The 15,394-nt window shown below is 46.5% G+C and overlaps 5 protein-coding genes across 5 annotated transcripts; 2 read left to right on the top strand and 3 right to left on the bottom strand.

Moving 5' to 3' along the window:
- Nucleotides 1–1,522: 1,522 nt before the first annotated feature.
- On the bottom strand, nt 1,523–2,005 carry GIQ15_05820 (uncharacterized protein; the record flags this gene model as incomplete). Its single annotated transcript, XM_033553237.1, has 4 exons — nt 1,523–1,634; nt 1,696–1,737; nt 1,801–1,886; nt 1,937–2,005. The coding sequence occupies 4 exons, from the start codon at nt 2,003–2,005 to the stop codon at nt 1,523–1,525; spliced, it is 309 nt and encodes a 102-aa protein (XP_033404381.1).
- A 2,354-nt stretch (nt 2,006–4,359) lies between these two features.
- Nucleotides 4,360–5,304, top strand: GIQ15_05819 (isochorismatase family hydrolase; the record flags this gene model as incomplete). Its single annotated transcript, XM_033553236.1, has 4 exons — nt 4,360–4,447; nt 4,540–4,555; nt 4,659–4,712; nt 4,770–5,304. 4 exons carry the CDS (start codon nt 4,360–4,362, stop codon nt 5,302–5,304), a joined length of 693 nt encoding a protein of 230 aa, XP_033404380.1.
- Nucleotides 5,305–5,481: 177 nt separating this feature from the next.
- Nucleotides 5,482–7,499, bottom strand: GIQ15_05818 (hydroxyethylthiazole kinase; the record flags this gene model as incomplete). Its single annotated transcript, XM_033553235.1, has 7 exons — nt 5,482–5,742; nt 5,844–5,944; nt 6,027–6,403; nt 6,474–6,887; nt 6,961–7,096; nt 7,155–7,331; nt 7,400–7,499. The coding sequence occupies 7 exons, from the start codon at nt 7,497–7,499 to the stop codon at nt 5,482–5,484; spliced, it is 1,566 nt and encodes a 521-aa protein (XP_033404379.1).
- Nucleotides 7,500–8,691: 1,192 nt separating this feature from the next.
- Nucleotides 8,692–10,188, top strand: GIQ15_05817 (eukaryotic translation initiation factor 5; the record flags this gene model as incomplete). The annotated part of the gene is made up of 4 exons (XM_033553234.1): nt 8,692–8,715; nt 8,793–8,925; nt 8,995–9,842; nt 9,907–10,188. The coding sequence occupies 4 exons, from the start codon at nt 8,692–8,694 to the stop codon at nt 10,186–10,188; spliced, it is 1,287 nt and encodes a 428-aa protein (XP_033404378.1).
- A 467-nt stretch (nt 10,189–10,655) lies between these two features.
- Nucleotides 10,656–14,327, bottom strand: GIQ15_05816 (HEAT repeat protein; the record flags this gene model as incomplete). Its single annotated transcript, XM_033553233.1, has 2 exons — nt 10,656–14,162; nt 14,271–14,327. 2 exons carry the CDS (start codon nt 14,325–14,327, stop codon nt 10,656–10,658), a joined length of 3,564 nt encoding a protein of 1,187 aa, XP_033404377.1.
- Between the last annotated feature and the right edge of the window lie 1,067 nt (nt 14,328–15,394).

Genomic DNA, 15,394 nt, shown 5'->3' with positions numbered 1-15,394 from the left:
TGTGAAGCAAGCCATAAAGACCTTTAAACCTGAATCTGCCAAGTGAAGCTGAGGGAGAGATGCAGATATCGCGAAATCGCGAGTCTAGCCCTTCCAGCTGAAGCGCGTTACCTTGTTGCATGCATTAGTACATAGGTTTATTTGACGTGGACTGCCTACCGCAAGGCCAAAGCAGAAATGCATGCATACCCCCAGCTGAGCCCGTGAGGTAGGGAATATAGAAAAGCAGTTCGCAAACCGAGCAGTCAACTGGCAAAGATGGAAACCCAAGCGTGCTATTTCAATGGCGTCTAAAAGTCTCCTGATATTAGCCTTCAAGGAATTCTTTTGAGCAGGGGAATCTGAAACTTAAGCGGGCTACATCATCATGCATCAATACGCCGAATCCCCTGTCCGAAGCTCGCCAATATGCACACTTTTCGCTGGCATCAATCAAATCATCCTTGACCCCTCACGCTTCTGAACTATAAAATTTATATAGAAAAAAACCACATGGACTTGTTTATATCGCAATCTCCTATTTGAGGAAGAGCTCAATTTATGATTACTCTTCCTACTTTACCAGTCGAGCTGATTAGCCAGTTATCGACCTCAGGTCCTGTCTCTAACTATAAGTATCCAGCCATAACGCCGCTAGAGAAGCCTGAGTCCTCTTGAATTATCACTTTTCATCGTCATCTGAGGGCATATCGTACTTCAGCATCCTTCGCTTTCTGGGCAAGATGTCGAAGACCTGCAACTTACAGCCCACGACAGAATAACCATTGTAGCCAACGTAACAGGGAGAGAAGGACGGACAAATAGGATGGTCATCGACTGAGCCATAGGCTCTTTGCGTAATAAAAGCTGCCACAAGTGTCCAGTTCTGATATAAAGAACATATCTAGCCAGTGTAGACTAGGTATAGTATTTGTGTTGAAGCAATCGCTCCACGGAAGGATTGAACTATCGGGGTTTAATTCACTCGCGCCATAAATCGTAGAGTGAGAAGAAATGTTGCACCAACGGATGGTTGATGGTGGATGGATGAAGGGAGAGGAAGCGAATGCCGTATATACGAGGCAGTTGTCTAGGTAACTAGTTAACTAAAGTAAAATATTGTTAAACATTCCCTTATAACGCTGCTCCAAACTCTTTGGCTAAATAGACCAGATTTTATGAGATTATTGAAGACTCTAGATATGTAGGTATTCTTTTCCCTACCTTATGGAAAATATGCATAATATAGTTACTAAGCTAACTCCGTTTAGCGCTGTCAAAACCCCTTATTCTACGACTGTCTAGACCATAACTACGACTTTGGAATACTTTACGGAGCATAATATACTTCTAGATTTTCATGACGAAGATGGGATAAATTTGCCAGGCCGCCAGCCTTAAAATTTAGCTATTAACAGGTATCTTAAATTAATCCTCCACGCTGAGACTGGACATGGACTGTATCACCAAAACCAGAAGATCAATTGGTCTTGTAGATGATTAATTCAGGATTGTCGAAGAGAAATTCCTTCTTAATGCTGCTTTATGCCTGAGGAGCACACTTCAAAGCGCGGTATACTTCATCTCCGGGCATAAAGGTCTGGCATCCTTGTTGCAAAGTCCTGTGGTCAGGAGTATCCGAGCAATCCTCAGTTCTGCGTTTTATTAGCTTCTTCGTCTATCTTATAATCAATTACATCTTTAGTGAAGACGTACCGGTGTAGATCACAGTTGGTGATTCCAGTAAAGTTAATAGACCTATTATTTAGTTAGCAGTTGTTGGGGATTTGTAAATTATACGATGGCAATATTAGAACATACATGGCACCGCTGGCAGTAGTGCATTCGCCCTCGATGAGAGCAAGCTGGGATGCGACTGAGCATTGGTAATCCGGGTGACGGATTCCCTAGCTTTCTGTTAGACGGATGATATCATGACAGCCTTGGGACAACTTACAATAGTATCGCCCGGTGCGGCAATCACACATGGCACCACCAAGAGTAGCAAAGTCGTGAAGAACTGCATATTGCTTGTAGTAAGGGCTTTAAGATAATTCTCTTAAGGAACAAAAAGGCTGATAGGTAAATCAATATGAACTTATTGAACTGGATGAAGAGAATTTATTCTTATTATGAGTGTGTAGCACTCGACGTATATATACCCCAATTCACAGTTCGAGTCCGGGATATACGGCATCACATTGCCTCTTGAAATCAAGCCTGGAAGCATCATCGGATGTTTATGGAAAAAGTAAAAATGCACCAGGGTTGTCGAAGTGAGGCAAGGGATTTCCCGCGGTCTATACCGTTCGAAATGCAAGGGTTGAGTTATCCTTGGATAGACTGCATCCCATCAGTCTGCTAGGATAAAATGGTGCATGCATGCATAAAGTGCACGGGGAGATTAGCAGTCTGTGACTACTCTCAAAATATCCATAGGGTGCAAGAAGATATCTTTAGGATTGTTGGTGGAGGGTATCTTTCATGATTGGCGGCGCGGCCCGAAGAGATGGTTACCGCTAGGGAGCCGTCTAAGAAGCGCCCCGAAGTGCCCGGGAACATGACGGTTGGTGCGGGATAGTTCGTGGCATTCCGCCGGATGGCTTGTTTTATAGACAGCGGCCCCTATTATGATCCAGGGGAACGCATGTAGCCAAGTAGCAGATATATTAATATTGGATGTAAAGTCGACATAAGCTAAGCCCGAAAACCCGCCCATACGATCTTTCGAGTTGACAAAGGGACTAGAATATCCTAGCCTTATGGGGACATCCTGTACTCTACAGGGTAACATTGCTCTTCTCTTCTACTCCAGTCGATATTCGGAGTATACTCGGGGTAATATCGACACCAGAATAAACAAAAACTACAAAAAATGGGTATGGAAATGGCCGTGTCAACTCCTAGTGAAAGCCTTTGTAATCGTCAACTGCAATCAAGCTGAGATGTCGTCACATAGCATAGCTATGATAGCATGTTTTGAGGCATTATTTTCTCCTCTGACATCGTCGAAGCTGTGCAATACCCCGAGTAGGCCGCCCCTACCCCGACCACGATTAAATCCAGCTGGAAGAGTACCCTGTCTAGCAATTTGCGCAACGTGGCAGTCCAATTGGCGTTAAACTCTCCTGTCTCCCGGTTTTCTGGTCGGTCTTGTGGCTCTTGCCGGGTAATCCCCTAACCCAGAATCTGCGGACCCATTGTCTAGTCAGGATTCATAGCCCTCTGCATCCGTGCCGCTGCGTCTGCATACGGTTCTTGGTGTACTTCCTCCCCGCGCGGCCCAGGGTTTGGACTTAGAACTACATGCCGGCTGTGGTTGGTATGCAGCCTAGGAAGTAGCGGAGCCCTCTTTTGGCATATTTATTAATATCCACGGGGCAACAAGGTGCCTCGTAGCCGAAGGCTGTAGCGGTGCCGTACGACCAGGTGGGGCCGAAGCTGTGACGAGTCCCTCAGCTTTAAGCAGCTAGATGACCGCTGTGACAAAATGACCGGAAAAAAAACATTTCTAGACTCCTAAGCAAAGCAAGTATATTGATCATGAAACTGATCCCAGCAATTTCTGTTCGTCGACACTCAGTTTGTGGGCTTTGAGCGGGGCTCATTCCATGGCAGGCGTGGGCTCATCGATCCCTGCTTGCGGCCCCGCGTCCGAAGTCAACAATATGGAGAAGAATGACCACTGGCTTTTCCCATAGCTAGCGGCCTATTTATACCAAAAGCGACGCGAACCGGCCAATGATACCCCTACCGGTTCCCCGTCCAAAGTTGATATGCGTTGGAGTAGCTGACCTCGAACGAACTGCTGCAATGACAGTGCCGAGAGCTTCCATTGCCATGATAACCGTCTGCCTCTGCCATTTATTGCACTTCGTAGGCTCGTGTTTGGCTTGGTTTACGACTCCCGCAGAGTCTAATCTTGGGGTATTGCTGGTATTAACCCGAGTGTCGATCATTAGGAGTCCGTAAGTTGAGCGATAATGCCTTAGTCTTGATTATAATTCTGTTTCCAGCTGCTTTGAGGCCAGCACAGCATGGGAGAGAGCGATGGTTCCGTCAGGGGTTCCAGCTAGGCACTGCATTTGGGGCCAGCAGGGGAGTCTTGGGTACTTGGAAACGAAGCCTGAATTGGCGAGATCATGATATAGCCCCATCAAGGTACTCGTTTGTCTGGTCGCAGCTTGTATAGGTGTTTGTCCATAGCTTCATGAAAAAGGTGATGAGATGTTGTGGTTGAGATGGAACAACGATGGTGGTTATGGGGTAAATAAACTCCTCCCCACTCCCCCTCACGACAACCTCGGTCTATCCAACATCAACCTTCATCCACCTCGATAACCATCTTCCCTTGCTACATATTCCTGTCTACACGGAGTAATGCTCGCGAAGAAACTGTTTGCAGCGCCCATCCAATCTCGGTTTATGCACTCGGCCACAATGGCGAACGCTAGAGCGGCCCGCATCAGTACGTACCCTGTGCCTGCATTCCCAGTTGCGACCTGGCTATCATCTACGCCGGATAGGATGCATTCAATAATCTAACTGGCTGGTTAATAGGGAATCCTGCATTATTGTATGTTGTCTGCTACAACCTCGTCCCGTTTCGTTGATAGTTTGAAACGGTACCCGTGAAGGGACGTCGTCGAATTTAGCCAGCATCTAACCGATTCATCTAGCATCTGTGATATCCAGGAGAGATTTAGATCGATTACATATGAATTCCCGAAATTGTGAGTCTATTGTCATGGCGCTATAGTGTTAAATACCCGCTAACAAGCCAATCTCAGAGTATTTACGTCCCTCAAACTCCTTCGAGCTTCCAAGCCTCTCAACATCCCGATATACGTAACAACACAGAACACCGCACGCCTGGGTCCCACTGTCGCCGAGTTCGATGAATACCTTCAGCCCTCGAACCCTAACTTACGCATCAATTGTGACAAAACCCTCTTCTCGATGATAACGCCTGAAGTCAAGGAGAAATTACCAAACACAGCCAGCGAGCAACCTCTTGATGCTATAATTGTTGGACTTGAATCGCATGTCTGCGTGACTCAATCAGCTCTTGACCTTCTATCATTGGGCCATCGGGTGTACATTATTGCTGATGGGGTGAGCAGTGCCAATCCAGAGGAGAGACATGTAGCGTTGGCTAGACTACGGGATGCAGGTGCTACTGTGACCACGAGTGAGAGCGTGTTGTTTGAGATCATGGGTGATTCTAAGATAGGGGTATTTAGGGAGATTAGTGGGCTAGTTAAAGAAACTGGGAAGGAGACCAAGAGTGCTTTGGAAGCATTCTGCTCCGCTAGCAAGATTTAGCTGCGAATACTTATTTAATCTAGAAATATCAGGATATCATTTACGAATAGGTAAACGGCTCTAAGCTAAATTTAAATGCATTCTTTTGCCACATATCATTTATCATCATAATGCTCCAAAAATTCTTTTAGGTAACCTTGTCTATAAATTGCCTGTATCCTTTTGATATCCACCCCTCTAAAGATGAATGAAATTTAGCTTGGCCGCATTCTTGATGATATCCATTGGAGCGGATTTAGACTGCGTCGCCTGGATCTTGAGCGAGTACAGCTCATCCAGTAGTGCAGGGACGAAGCTGCCTGGCCCCTTAAAGCCGTTACTCACAGCTCGTTCAGCGGCAACCTCAAACATGAGCAGCCCCGATAATACGGCGAGGAGTTTGTCCTGTCGTTCCACAGCAAGGAATGAAGCACTGATGGTGCCGATAGCGCAGCCAGTCTGTTCAAGGATATTAATTAGCTAATCAATGACCATAGCTTTTCCATACACCCTCATTTTTCTTGTTTTCTACTCTCGCAAGGATACTTGGATAGACTTACGCCTGTAACCTGGCCTAAAAGTTCATGGCCATTACGGACAGCAAGAGTACGCGCACCATCGCTGAGATAGTCGGTTGACCCAGTGAGAAGAACAACGCACCCTATAAAGTAGGATTAGAGTTAGTCAAAGAAAACGGCGAGGTAAAGTATTAGCAAAACGAGAAAGGGGGCTATTCCACTCACTCTCCCTTATGGCAAGATCTCGAACAAGAATCGCCTTCTCCTTGGCATCTAGCTTACTCGGGCCACTATCAACACCAACCTGATGTCTAGGAGAACGGCCATAGATATGGCTTATTTCACTCTCATTTCCCTTGATGAGGTCGAAATAACCCCCTTGCATAAGTGTCTTGACGGACTGCCGTCGAATTTTGGTTGCTGCTGCTCCTACCGGGTCAAGGACAACTGGGTTTCCAGCTTCGTTGTAGGCACGAATTGCTTGCAGATAGTTGTCCATGCTCTCACTATTCAGAGTCCCCATGTTTATTAGTAGAGCACCGTTATTCTTAGCTAAATCTGAAGCTTCCAAGCCATATCCGGACATAATTGGCGAAGCACCACTAGAAAAAAGGCAAAAAGTCAGTTTAACCCGATATTGAAAACTGGGGGATATCTAAAAGCTCCACTTACATGGCAAGCGCGACATTTGCAGCAAAATTAGCCACAACATAATTAATCATGTTATGGCATAGGGGATGTGCAGTGGCGACCTTACGAACAAGTGCATCAACCCCATTCAACAGTAAGCCCTCCTCATTTACACGAGGGGCGATTGGAACAGTTGCAAACGATGGATTTTGGCGGATTGCTTCTGCAAACGAAGCCGCAGCTGCTTGGGGATCATCAGCAGCCATTATCGCACTTACTACTGCAACGCCCTCTAGCCCCTTTTTAAGGCCTTGTGATTGATAGACGACTCGTTGGACATTGCTAAGGTTGATACCACCAATGGCCACCGTACCGACTTTGTCGGATATAGACGAAACGCAATTGAGGATGCGTTTAACGCCTGCCGTACCAATTATAGACTTGGTGTTGGTTTTCCTATTACTGAGGTTAGCTCGTCAAGATAATAATAAGGCCGGGCTAAGGTAAGGCCTGTGGAAATGGTACATACGTTGGTGTGGCATACACGGTGCCGATGCCTAGATAATCAGCACCGCTCTCCACCGCAATCCGAGCCTCCTCAACCGAGGATACAGTAACCCCAATAATTGCTCCCTCAGGAAGCATTTTCTTAGCAAGGGAGATGTCTGTAGCTGAATGATTAGCATGGTTCGGCAGCGTACGGCGTTGGAAAGGTAACGTTACTCATATCATCTTGGCCTAGATGGACTCCCTCAGCCCCGACAGCGAGGGCAACATCAACCCTGTCATTGATGACGAGGGGGGTATTATGCTTAAGGGTTACTGCATGTAGTTTTGCTGCTGTTTCGATCAACTCTTTTGTGTCGCTATGCTTGTCTCTATATTGAACGATGGTCACACCTATACATTTAACGGGCCATGTCAACGTATATCCAGTAAAAACAGCACCCGCAAGAATATATGCATACCGCCTTTTATAGCTTGCTCAACGACAGAACATAGATCCTTGCCCCCTAGGATCTGAGGAGTAGAGTCCGTGACCAGGTATAAGGAAAGATTCGCTAACATCCTTGTAACTTGGTCAAGAAGGATATCGTTTCTTGAGTGTATAGATAGGGGATATTATAAATAATATCAGAAGAAATTGAGGCCAGAAAGAGAGAAATATATATAGAGATATAGAAAGGAAGTTCCATAAACGGAGTTCTTTAGCCAGCTGCAGGAATCCGCGGATCCAGAAGTGAATCCTAACAAGCGCAATTCCAAGTTTGCTAAGTTACAACAACTTGACTAATTACCCAAGAGGCCGCCAGAAAAAATCCTCCAACTGTGATATCTATATATCAAAAGACAGAGTATATAGAGTATCAAAGTACTCCGTAAGTTGTCCCTCAATCGGGAAGGGGGGTTGCTGACTAATGGGAACCGCCGCCGGACTTCGGCGAAATGTTATTCCTTACTGTACATCTATCAAGAACACTAGAGAGGACCAGTTTAGACATGTAATTATTGATATATCCTTATCGTACCCTCATTAATTCTTATTTATTCTCATTCTGTCCTCTATTATCATTCTATCCATCCTCATCCTCTCTGTCCTCATCTATCCTGCTTTCATGCTGTATCGAAGTCCGCTAGTCACATGACTAGCTTGCTTACTCAGCCGGATTTACGTTTTGCCGCAGAATTTTCGACTTCTTCCTCTCCCGGCGAGACACGAAAGGATTCGTCCTCGTCCCCTCCAACTTCGACTTCACATCGCTCTCGACACCGCAGCTTCACAGATCCTGAGCCCGCAACCCCGACAGCTTTTGTACTGCGCCTGACCGAACCCGATTGCCCGCCCACTGTCCGTCGGAACTATCACGTCCGCCCGGCACCTCTCTACATAGTAGATCTCTTGGTTCTCCTCATCGCTCAGAGAAGCCACCGAGCAAGATCGAGCACCTGTCTATGTATTCGCCCTACGAAAACGCTTTCGAACACCACCTGCCGCTCGCGCTGCAACCTTTTCGCCCCGTGCGAAAACCTTGTAGTGTCCATTCAAGATCGTGTGGTTGAAATTCCCGATCCACGTCACCGTCAAGATCATCCTATATCAGAAACGAGGACTTATCTCAGTGCTATCGTTTCATTCTAACCGCCGTTGCTCCTTTGCCGTTACTACGCATGTCGTGTAGCAGTAATCCAATCTTTTCTCATCCTCTCTCCGTGTTCGACTCAGCTCGCTTAAGCGTATAAAACTATCCATCTCGGCAATATGGCTAACATCAACATTCGTCGGGTATGTATCGATCTGCATCCGTGTTTGGATCTGCCTGGGGATGAATTGTCATGCTTACGTACTTTTGCCCTGGATAGGACATTTCCGACCCTTTCTATCGGTATAAGATGGAGCGTCTCCAAGCCAAGATCGAGGGCAAGGGCAACGGTATCAAAACTGTTGTCGTCAACCTGAACAGCGTTGCCCAGTCCCTCAGCCGACCCCCATCCTGTATGTTTCTCTGTCTACCCATTTTTGCTCCTGAGTTATTGGTTGCACCAAAAGGCTAATTCACACCAGATTTGATCAAGTATTTCGGCTTCGAACTTGGAGCACAGGCAAACTCTAAACCCACAGACGATCGTTGGATCATCAACGGTGCTCACGACGCTCCCAAGCTTCAGGACTACCTGGACGGTTTCATCACCAAGTTCGTCCTCTGCAAGAAGTGCAAGAACCCCGAGACTGACGTCGTCATCAAAGACCAGTCTATCATTCTTGATTGCAAGGCCTGTGGTGAACGCTCAGATGTGGACCCCCGTCTCAAGCTCAGCTCCTTCATCTTGAAGAATCAACCGAAGAAGGGAAAGAAGGATAAGTCAACCAAGAAATCTCGCCGAGAGAGGAACAAGGAGAAGGGAGAGAATGGAGAGAATGGGGAAACAAACGGTAGCCCAGGAGACAGCAATGGTTCTGATATGGGAGACGACAATGGTGACGTGGGTGTTGATGCTCACAGTGATGACGAACTCACTCGTCGAATCAAGGCTGAGGCCCAGGCAATCGAGCATACTGATGACATCGATGACGATGAATGGGCCGTCGATGTCTCAGAGGAGGCTGTCAGGGCCCGTGCTCAAGAGCTTCCCGATGACCTCAAGCGCACTCTCGTTTTCAACGACGGTGACGGCGATGAGGATGGCGAAAACGCAGTCGCTAGCTCCTATGATCAATTTGGAAGCTGGATCATCGAAACTGCCGAGAAGTCCGACAAAGGTGCCGCAGGTGTCAGCGATGTTGACATCTACGTGAAGGCTAAAGAGTTCGGCATCGAATCTAAGCACAAGACCCTTTCGGTTTTGGCTCAGATCCTGTTCGATGACAACATCGTCAAGCAGATTCCAACTCGTGCTGGTCTCTTGAAGAAGGTAAGCTTATCTACGGAACCCATTAAGTGCCGAGGTGTATGTACCGTTCTAACAATTCCCATAGATGATTACTTCCGAGCGCCATGAGAAGGCTCTTCTCGGAGGAACCGAACGTTTCGTCGGCAAAGACCGCCCAAACCTTCTCCCAATGGTGTCCTCCATCCTTCTCACGTACTACCAAAACGACTTGGTTTCCGAGGATTTGCTTAAGAGCTGGGGCACCAAAGCCAGCAAGAAGTACGTCGACCTAGCTACCAGCAAGAAGGTTCGCAAGTCCGCTGAGAAGTTCCTCGAGTGGCTTGAGACTGCCGAGAGCGAAGACGAAAGCGAGGAAGACGACGAGTAAAGTATGGAAAGCTATCACTCCTTATGCCGCATTTGAAAATCCTAAAAAAGAAAAAAAAGAAAGAAATTGCGACCGTTTCCTTCTTCTGAATCTCCACTCTTGACAACTTGATTTGAATTTGTTCTTCATTTCTATATCTTAGATGTACCCAATTTGTTATGCTCGCTCAATTCTCCAGTTGCATTCTCCTGGGTTTATTGAGAATAACCCCTTGATCGTATATCCTTTATTGTATGCTACTTGACAGTCGCACTGGTATGTTATACTACACTCATTACCATCTCCAGCATGTTTCGGGCTTCACGAGGAACGGATAGCCGCTCCCCGCTTGTTTAACACTCCTCTTTAAAACTAACTAATTTGTTTCAAACACTCCATTTTTCAATTATAGTAAACCACGGAATAATGCATTTTGTAAATAAACTCGCTGTAGATATAAGAGGCATGCCGTATCTACCTTGATAGCATCAAAACACGAGCTCTGTAAATTTCCACCGACTGTCTACTAGGTCAACATCACTTCCCAGGCGCGCTAATTCACGGTTCATCTTCTCAACCACAGTCCCCTTCAATAATTCTGTGCCTCGATCAGGGTTAGGCTTTTGGTAGCCCAGGTGCCCTACCATGCCTTGCATGCATATAAACCAAGTCAAATCAGGATTCCAAGAGTTCATAGCTCGAAGGGCGCGCTTGGCCTCCTCGAGGGTTCCTTGGCTCCATCTGGTTTCGTTATCTATGTCTCCTTTATCAAGATTGCCCTGGGGGGTACAGGTGCCATCCCCCGCCTCGACTTGCCATGTATTGGCTGAATATAATTCTGGATGGAAAAACGTTATCCACTCCCCCAGAGAGTAGCAGATATTATCGCCAATGTCTGCAGGTAACCTGACGTTTGATAAGATTGTGGTGTATAGCGACGTAAGTGCTTTCCAAATTGAATGGTGATGGGTGAACGATTTGGTTATCGCAAATCCTGGGTGTGGTGAGAGCTGACTGGAGTCGTCTATTACCCTAACTATCCCTCTCGACGTGGTATTGCTGGGTGATTCTTTATCTTGTATTTTCTTTTTAGCTAGTTGCTGACGGTGCCGTTCTGCTACCTTTTTGGCGTCTTCATTAACTTGGCTCCACGAGATTTTATATAGCTTTGCCCATCTGGGGAACTCATGCTCGATCCTAGAGGACATGAAGTCTCCTGCTCCCTTGCACATGGTGCCGATGGCCGTGCAAGAGGCAACTGTGACGAATGTTTCCTCTTGTATACCAGAATCATCAAAATGTGTCTTCTGCTCTTTTATAGATGTTGACAACGATGGAATCTCCTTTCCTGCTTGGGATGGTAGTGTGATTCTAGCGCTCACAGAAGGCCAGATGTCGTTGATTAGAGGTAAGAAGCTCTTCTCATTCTGTGCTAGAACGGGAAGACCGCGCGTTAGGATTGAGAGAAGCGATCGTCGTAAAAACGGGGATGGCGAAGAGAGGTGAGGAGGTATGGATTTTATGATGTTTAATAATAGTGCGTGTGGTTTGCTTAATGGCTTTTCTTCAGGCTCTTGCGGCTGTTCAGATTGATCAGCTTGAGAGTTCGTGTCCATTTCGTCCGCTTCATCTGCTGGAGTAGCTGGGCTAGGGGCCCAGGGTTTCTTTGGATGGGGTTCTAGTGTCTCTGGGTCACTCCTTTCAATCTTTAGCTCCCTTGTGCGTTTTTCACGTCTTTCTTTGAACCAGGATGCAATACTAGAAACTGATCGGGGTTGTGGTGACATCCTTGGGCGTTGGTGCAGTGTACCCTCGTCTCCGCTCGAGATCGCAAGAAATGTAGGCTTTTTTGCTCCTTCATCAACAATCGCTCCCAATACGCCGAACAAAAGTTCGACTAGTTTGGGATAACCATGGAAGGCATCAAGGACAGCAAAAATGGAGCCTATAACATCATCTAAATGTGAAATTAAGCGAGAACCACATAATTTTATCATCATGAGCAGAACCCTAGGAGCTTGAGGTGAAATGTCGAAAGTATTAAGCTTCAAGGCCACGGAATTAATTAAATAGTCAACGTTCTCAATAACCAATGTGCTTGCATCCGGGTAATTGCAGGATGCGGTGACTATATTAAGGCAAGTCATTGCATGGTTTTGTAGAATCGGATTATTAGATCCCATCAGTTGGAGTATCGGGTATAGAGTGTCAATTAACTCGGGTCGAAAAGTCTCCTGCAGCTGTCCGGCTTGTAGAGCGACTGCCTCAAGGGCAAGAGCAGGGGTGCGCCAGTCATTAGAATCTGAGACCTGCAAATCTGTTAGAGTTGGCAGGGCCATAGAGTATAATTCTTCAATTAATTGCGGCCGCGAAGGCGATGAAGGTCCGGGGCCTAGATCAAGTATATCATCGCTCATGATAATGTCCGGGGGTGTGCTTTTCAGGAAGGACAACGTTAACCAGAATGATGACACAAAAGAGTCGCCTGAGGACTGGTAAAGCTTATTTAGCATGGACCTGGTCATGCTGTAGGATGTATTGGCGTTGCCTGACCTGGCTATCATGGTCTGGATTTCGGAGAGAGTCTCCTTTTGGCTCTGTCGTTCGAGTATTATCGGCTGGAACGAGTTGGAATGGGCATCGCTGCTGATACCAAGAGTTTCTAGCGCAGAATCTATAGAAGTGCCCAGCGGTTGTGGAGACTTGGGGGAGGACAGGATTATATTAGATACACTGTCATGCAAACTCATTGTCATGGTATCATCGAGAATATCGGATTTAACCTGGATGTCCGACAACGCCTGAAAAGCGGTGGATATCTGTCTTATAGCTCGATGTTTCGCAGCATCATCAGTGGATTGCATAACTCGAGGGAGTGCAACTATCCACGAATGCAAGCTCGATTTAAGAATTCCCAAGACGGTCTCGGAGCAAGTTAAAAGATGCTTCAAAGCATTGTAGGCCTCATTATCAAGCTCGTCGCCATCGATATGCGCTAGAACCACAATAGTCTCGACCATCATCGATAAGGACTCTGCTAGTGACTTTGGACAGTCCTCTAACACCATCAAACACAGACCTAGTAGGCAATGGCGGACTTCAGCCTTCTCATGGTTCCTTAGTCGAATGACATTTGAAAGGGCTAGCTTAATCTGAGATACAGTCGCATTAAGCCATGATTGATCAAGGACGAGGGGCCCCGTTTCGGTTTTCTTTGAAGTATTGGCGTTCGTTGAAGAAACAACCGAATCGTTCAAAACCGATCTGACATTCAGTGTAAGAGCGTCTAGGCAGACACATAGAAGTTTATACGACCGACGAGACTGGGAGGTTGTACGAAGCGTTTTGGTAAGAGTAGAAACGGTTCGAGGCAGAAGGCTGGCCAACACAACTCTATCCGTTATACGCGATAGTAACGCATTCAAGGCCGTGGCAGCGGATTTCTGAATTGCATCCGAGGCGCCGTCCACAACCCCTTCAAGCAATACATAGACAGTCTGGTCTATAATAGTAGTAGACCCTACCTCGTTAAAAATGGAGGATGCCGCCTCTGGCCCACGTAACGCACGGCACAAGGAGGAAACACAGTCAAAAACAGCAACAATCAGCTCCTCTGACCGTGGTCTAGCAAGGGTTGAGGAGCCTTGACTCTGGCTCTGGGTAGGAGGGCCCCCAGAGATAAGCGTCATCAGAATGAGCAACTGCTTGCCCAGCTGGGGAGAAAGCTTTGCACGCCATCCTTTTTCAACTAGGACCTGTAGACATTTGACAGCCAGCTCAACGCATTGAGCGGAGATACGCTGACTCTCATTGAATATTTGAGATAATGGGAAGAAAGCGTATTCAGCAAGCTTTTCATCTAGACCGCCATAGGTCGTGACATCGTTTAGTGCCTGGGCAAGGGTTTCTAAAGCCTTCAGAACCTCATTTGAAGACGCGAGATTCCCTTTGAACTTTAGGCTAACCGAACTAAGCTCAACACATGGGGGTCGTAGCTGTAGAGAATGGTCAGTACGGCTATGTACAGGTTGTAAATGCTACGGAGACGGTACCTTTTGAAAGGCCTTTTGACGTATGTCCTCCATTAGAGGCAACTTTCATACCAATCCTCCCTTGAACATCTTTTGGATCATGTATCGTTTGTTAAATGTAGCTCTCATTTTGTCTCTTTGGGTCAAGATAAATGGTGATTATATAAGCAGATTCTTAATTTTAACGTTAATCCTTGGCGTTTATACGGCTTAGTCATAATCTATATCATGTGATATCAATTTTTTCCATCTCAAACTTCAACTTCAGCTTCAACTTCCTCGGTTAAGGAGGAAACAAACACTACGTCGACGGGCTATACGCGAGTGCTATAGATGATGAGCTCGCTTTTCTACACCCGCTCTTCCCGTTCCTGTGATACCCCATGGGCTATGTTTATCGAGGCGAACTTATAAAATGATCGTCTATGCTCCATGACCTTCCTTTGGCCCGACGACCAGACCAGCCTAAGTGCAATGCTGATAATGCATACCCATTTGGTTTGCCCTCTTGTTTGCTTACCATGACACTATATAATGTGGTACATGTTTGACTACTGCTCTATCGACGACTACACTTTCATCATACTGTTTCACTTGCGCTCTCTAAGGGTGTAACCAGAGAGGGGAATATAGGGACCATGACGAGCTATGTTTGGCGACAGCATGAACAATAAGTGGCGGGAGGCATTTTGAGCGTCTTTTATGGCGATTTTGCTCATCCCGGAGACCCCGAAATATAATTCTGGAGTTCTGTTAGAGACAGTTCTAGTGGATGTATGGGCTTCTCCTTTCAGCTATAATCCGGATGCACCGTTGCATTGAAAACTTGCTATTCTGTCCGACTTGTGAATATGACTATGCACACTAATCGCCTAGAGCAGTCTCTTCGCTTTGCACATACGGACGACCGGGCGTTTTGATCGACTCCACGAGAGCGATGGCAGCAATCTCTACGGCTAACTCTACATAAGGGTTGAGAGAAAAAGCGATAGAACCGTCTGGCCAGTTCAATATCACTCTTCTTAGCTTACACCTTGACTTTCCAGGAACCATAGTGTAGACATGGCTGAATCAGATGGGTTGATCTCCGTCTCGAGTGCCTCATATGCACGAGAGAGCTGTCGTTCTCGAATACACGGAGAAGTCAATATTCGATCTAGCTCGAACTAGGCGCCGGAACATTTAGGTGGTGAGGA

The sequence above is a fragment of the Arthroderma uncinatum genome, assembly GCF_011692745.1.
Source record: "Arthroderma uncinatum strain CBS 119779 chromosome Unknown scaffold4, whole genome shotgun sequence".
Classification (NCBI taxonomy): domain Eukaryota; kingdom Fungi; phylum Ascomycota; class Eurotiomycetes; order Onygenales; family Arthrodermataceae; genus Arthroderma; species Arthroderma uncinatum.
The sequence above is the reverse complement of the archived record's forward strand: the minus strand, read 5'-3'. Positions and strand labels throughout refer to the sequence as shown.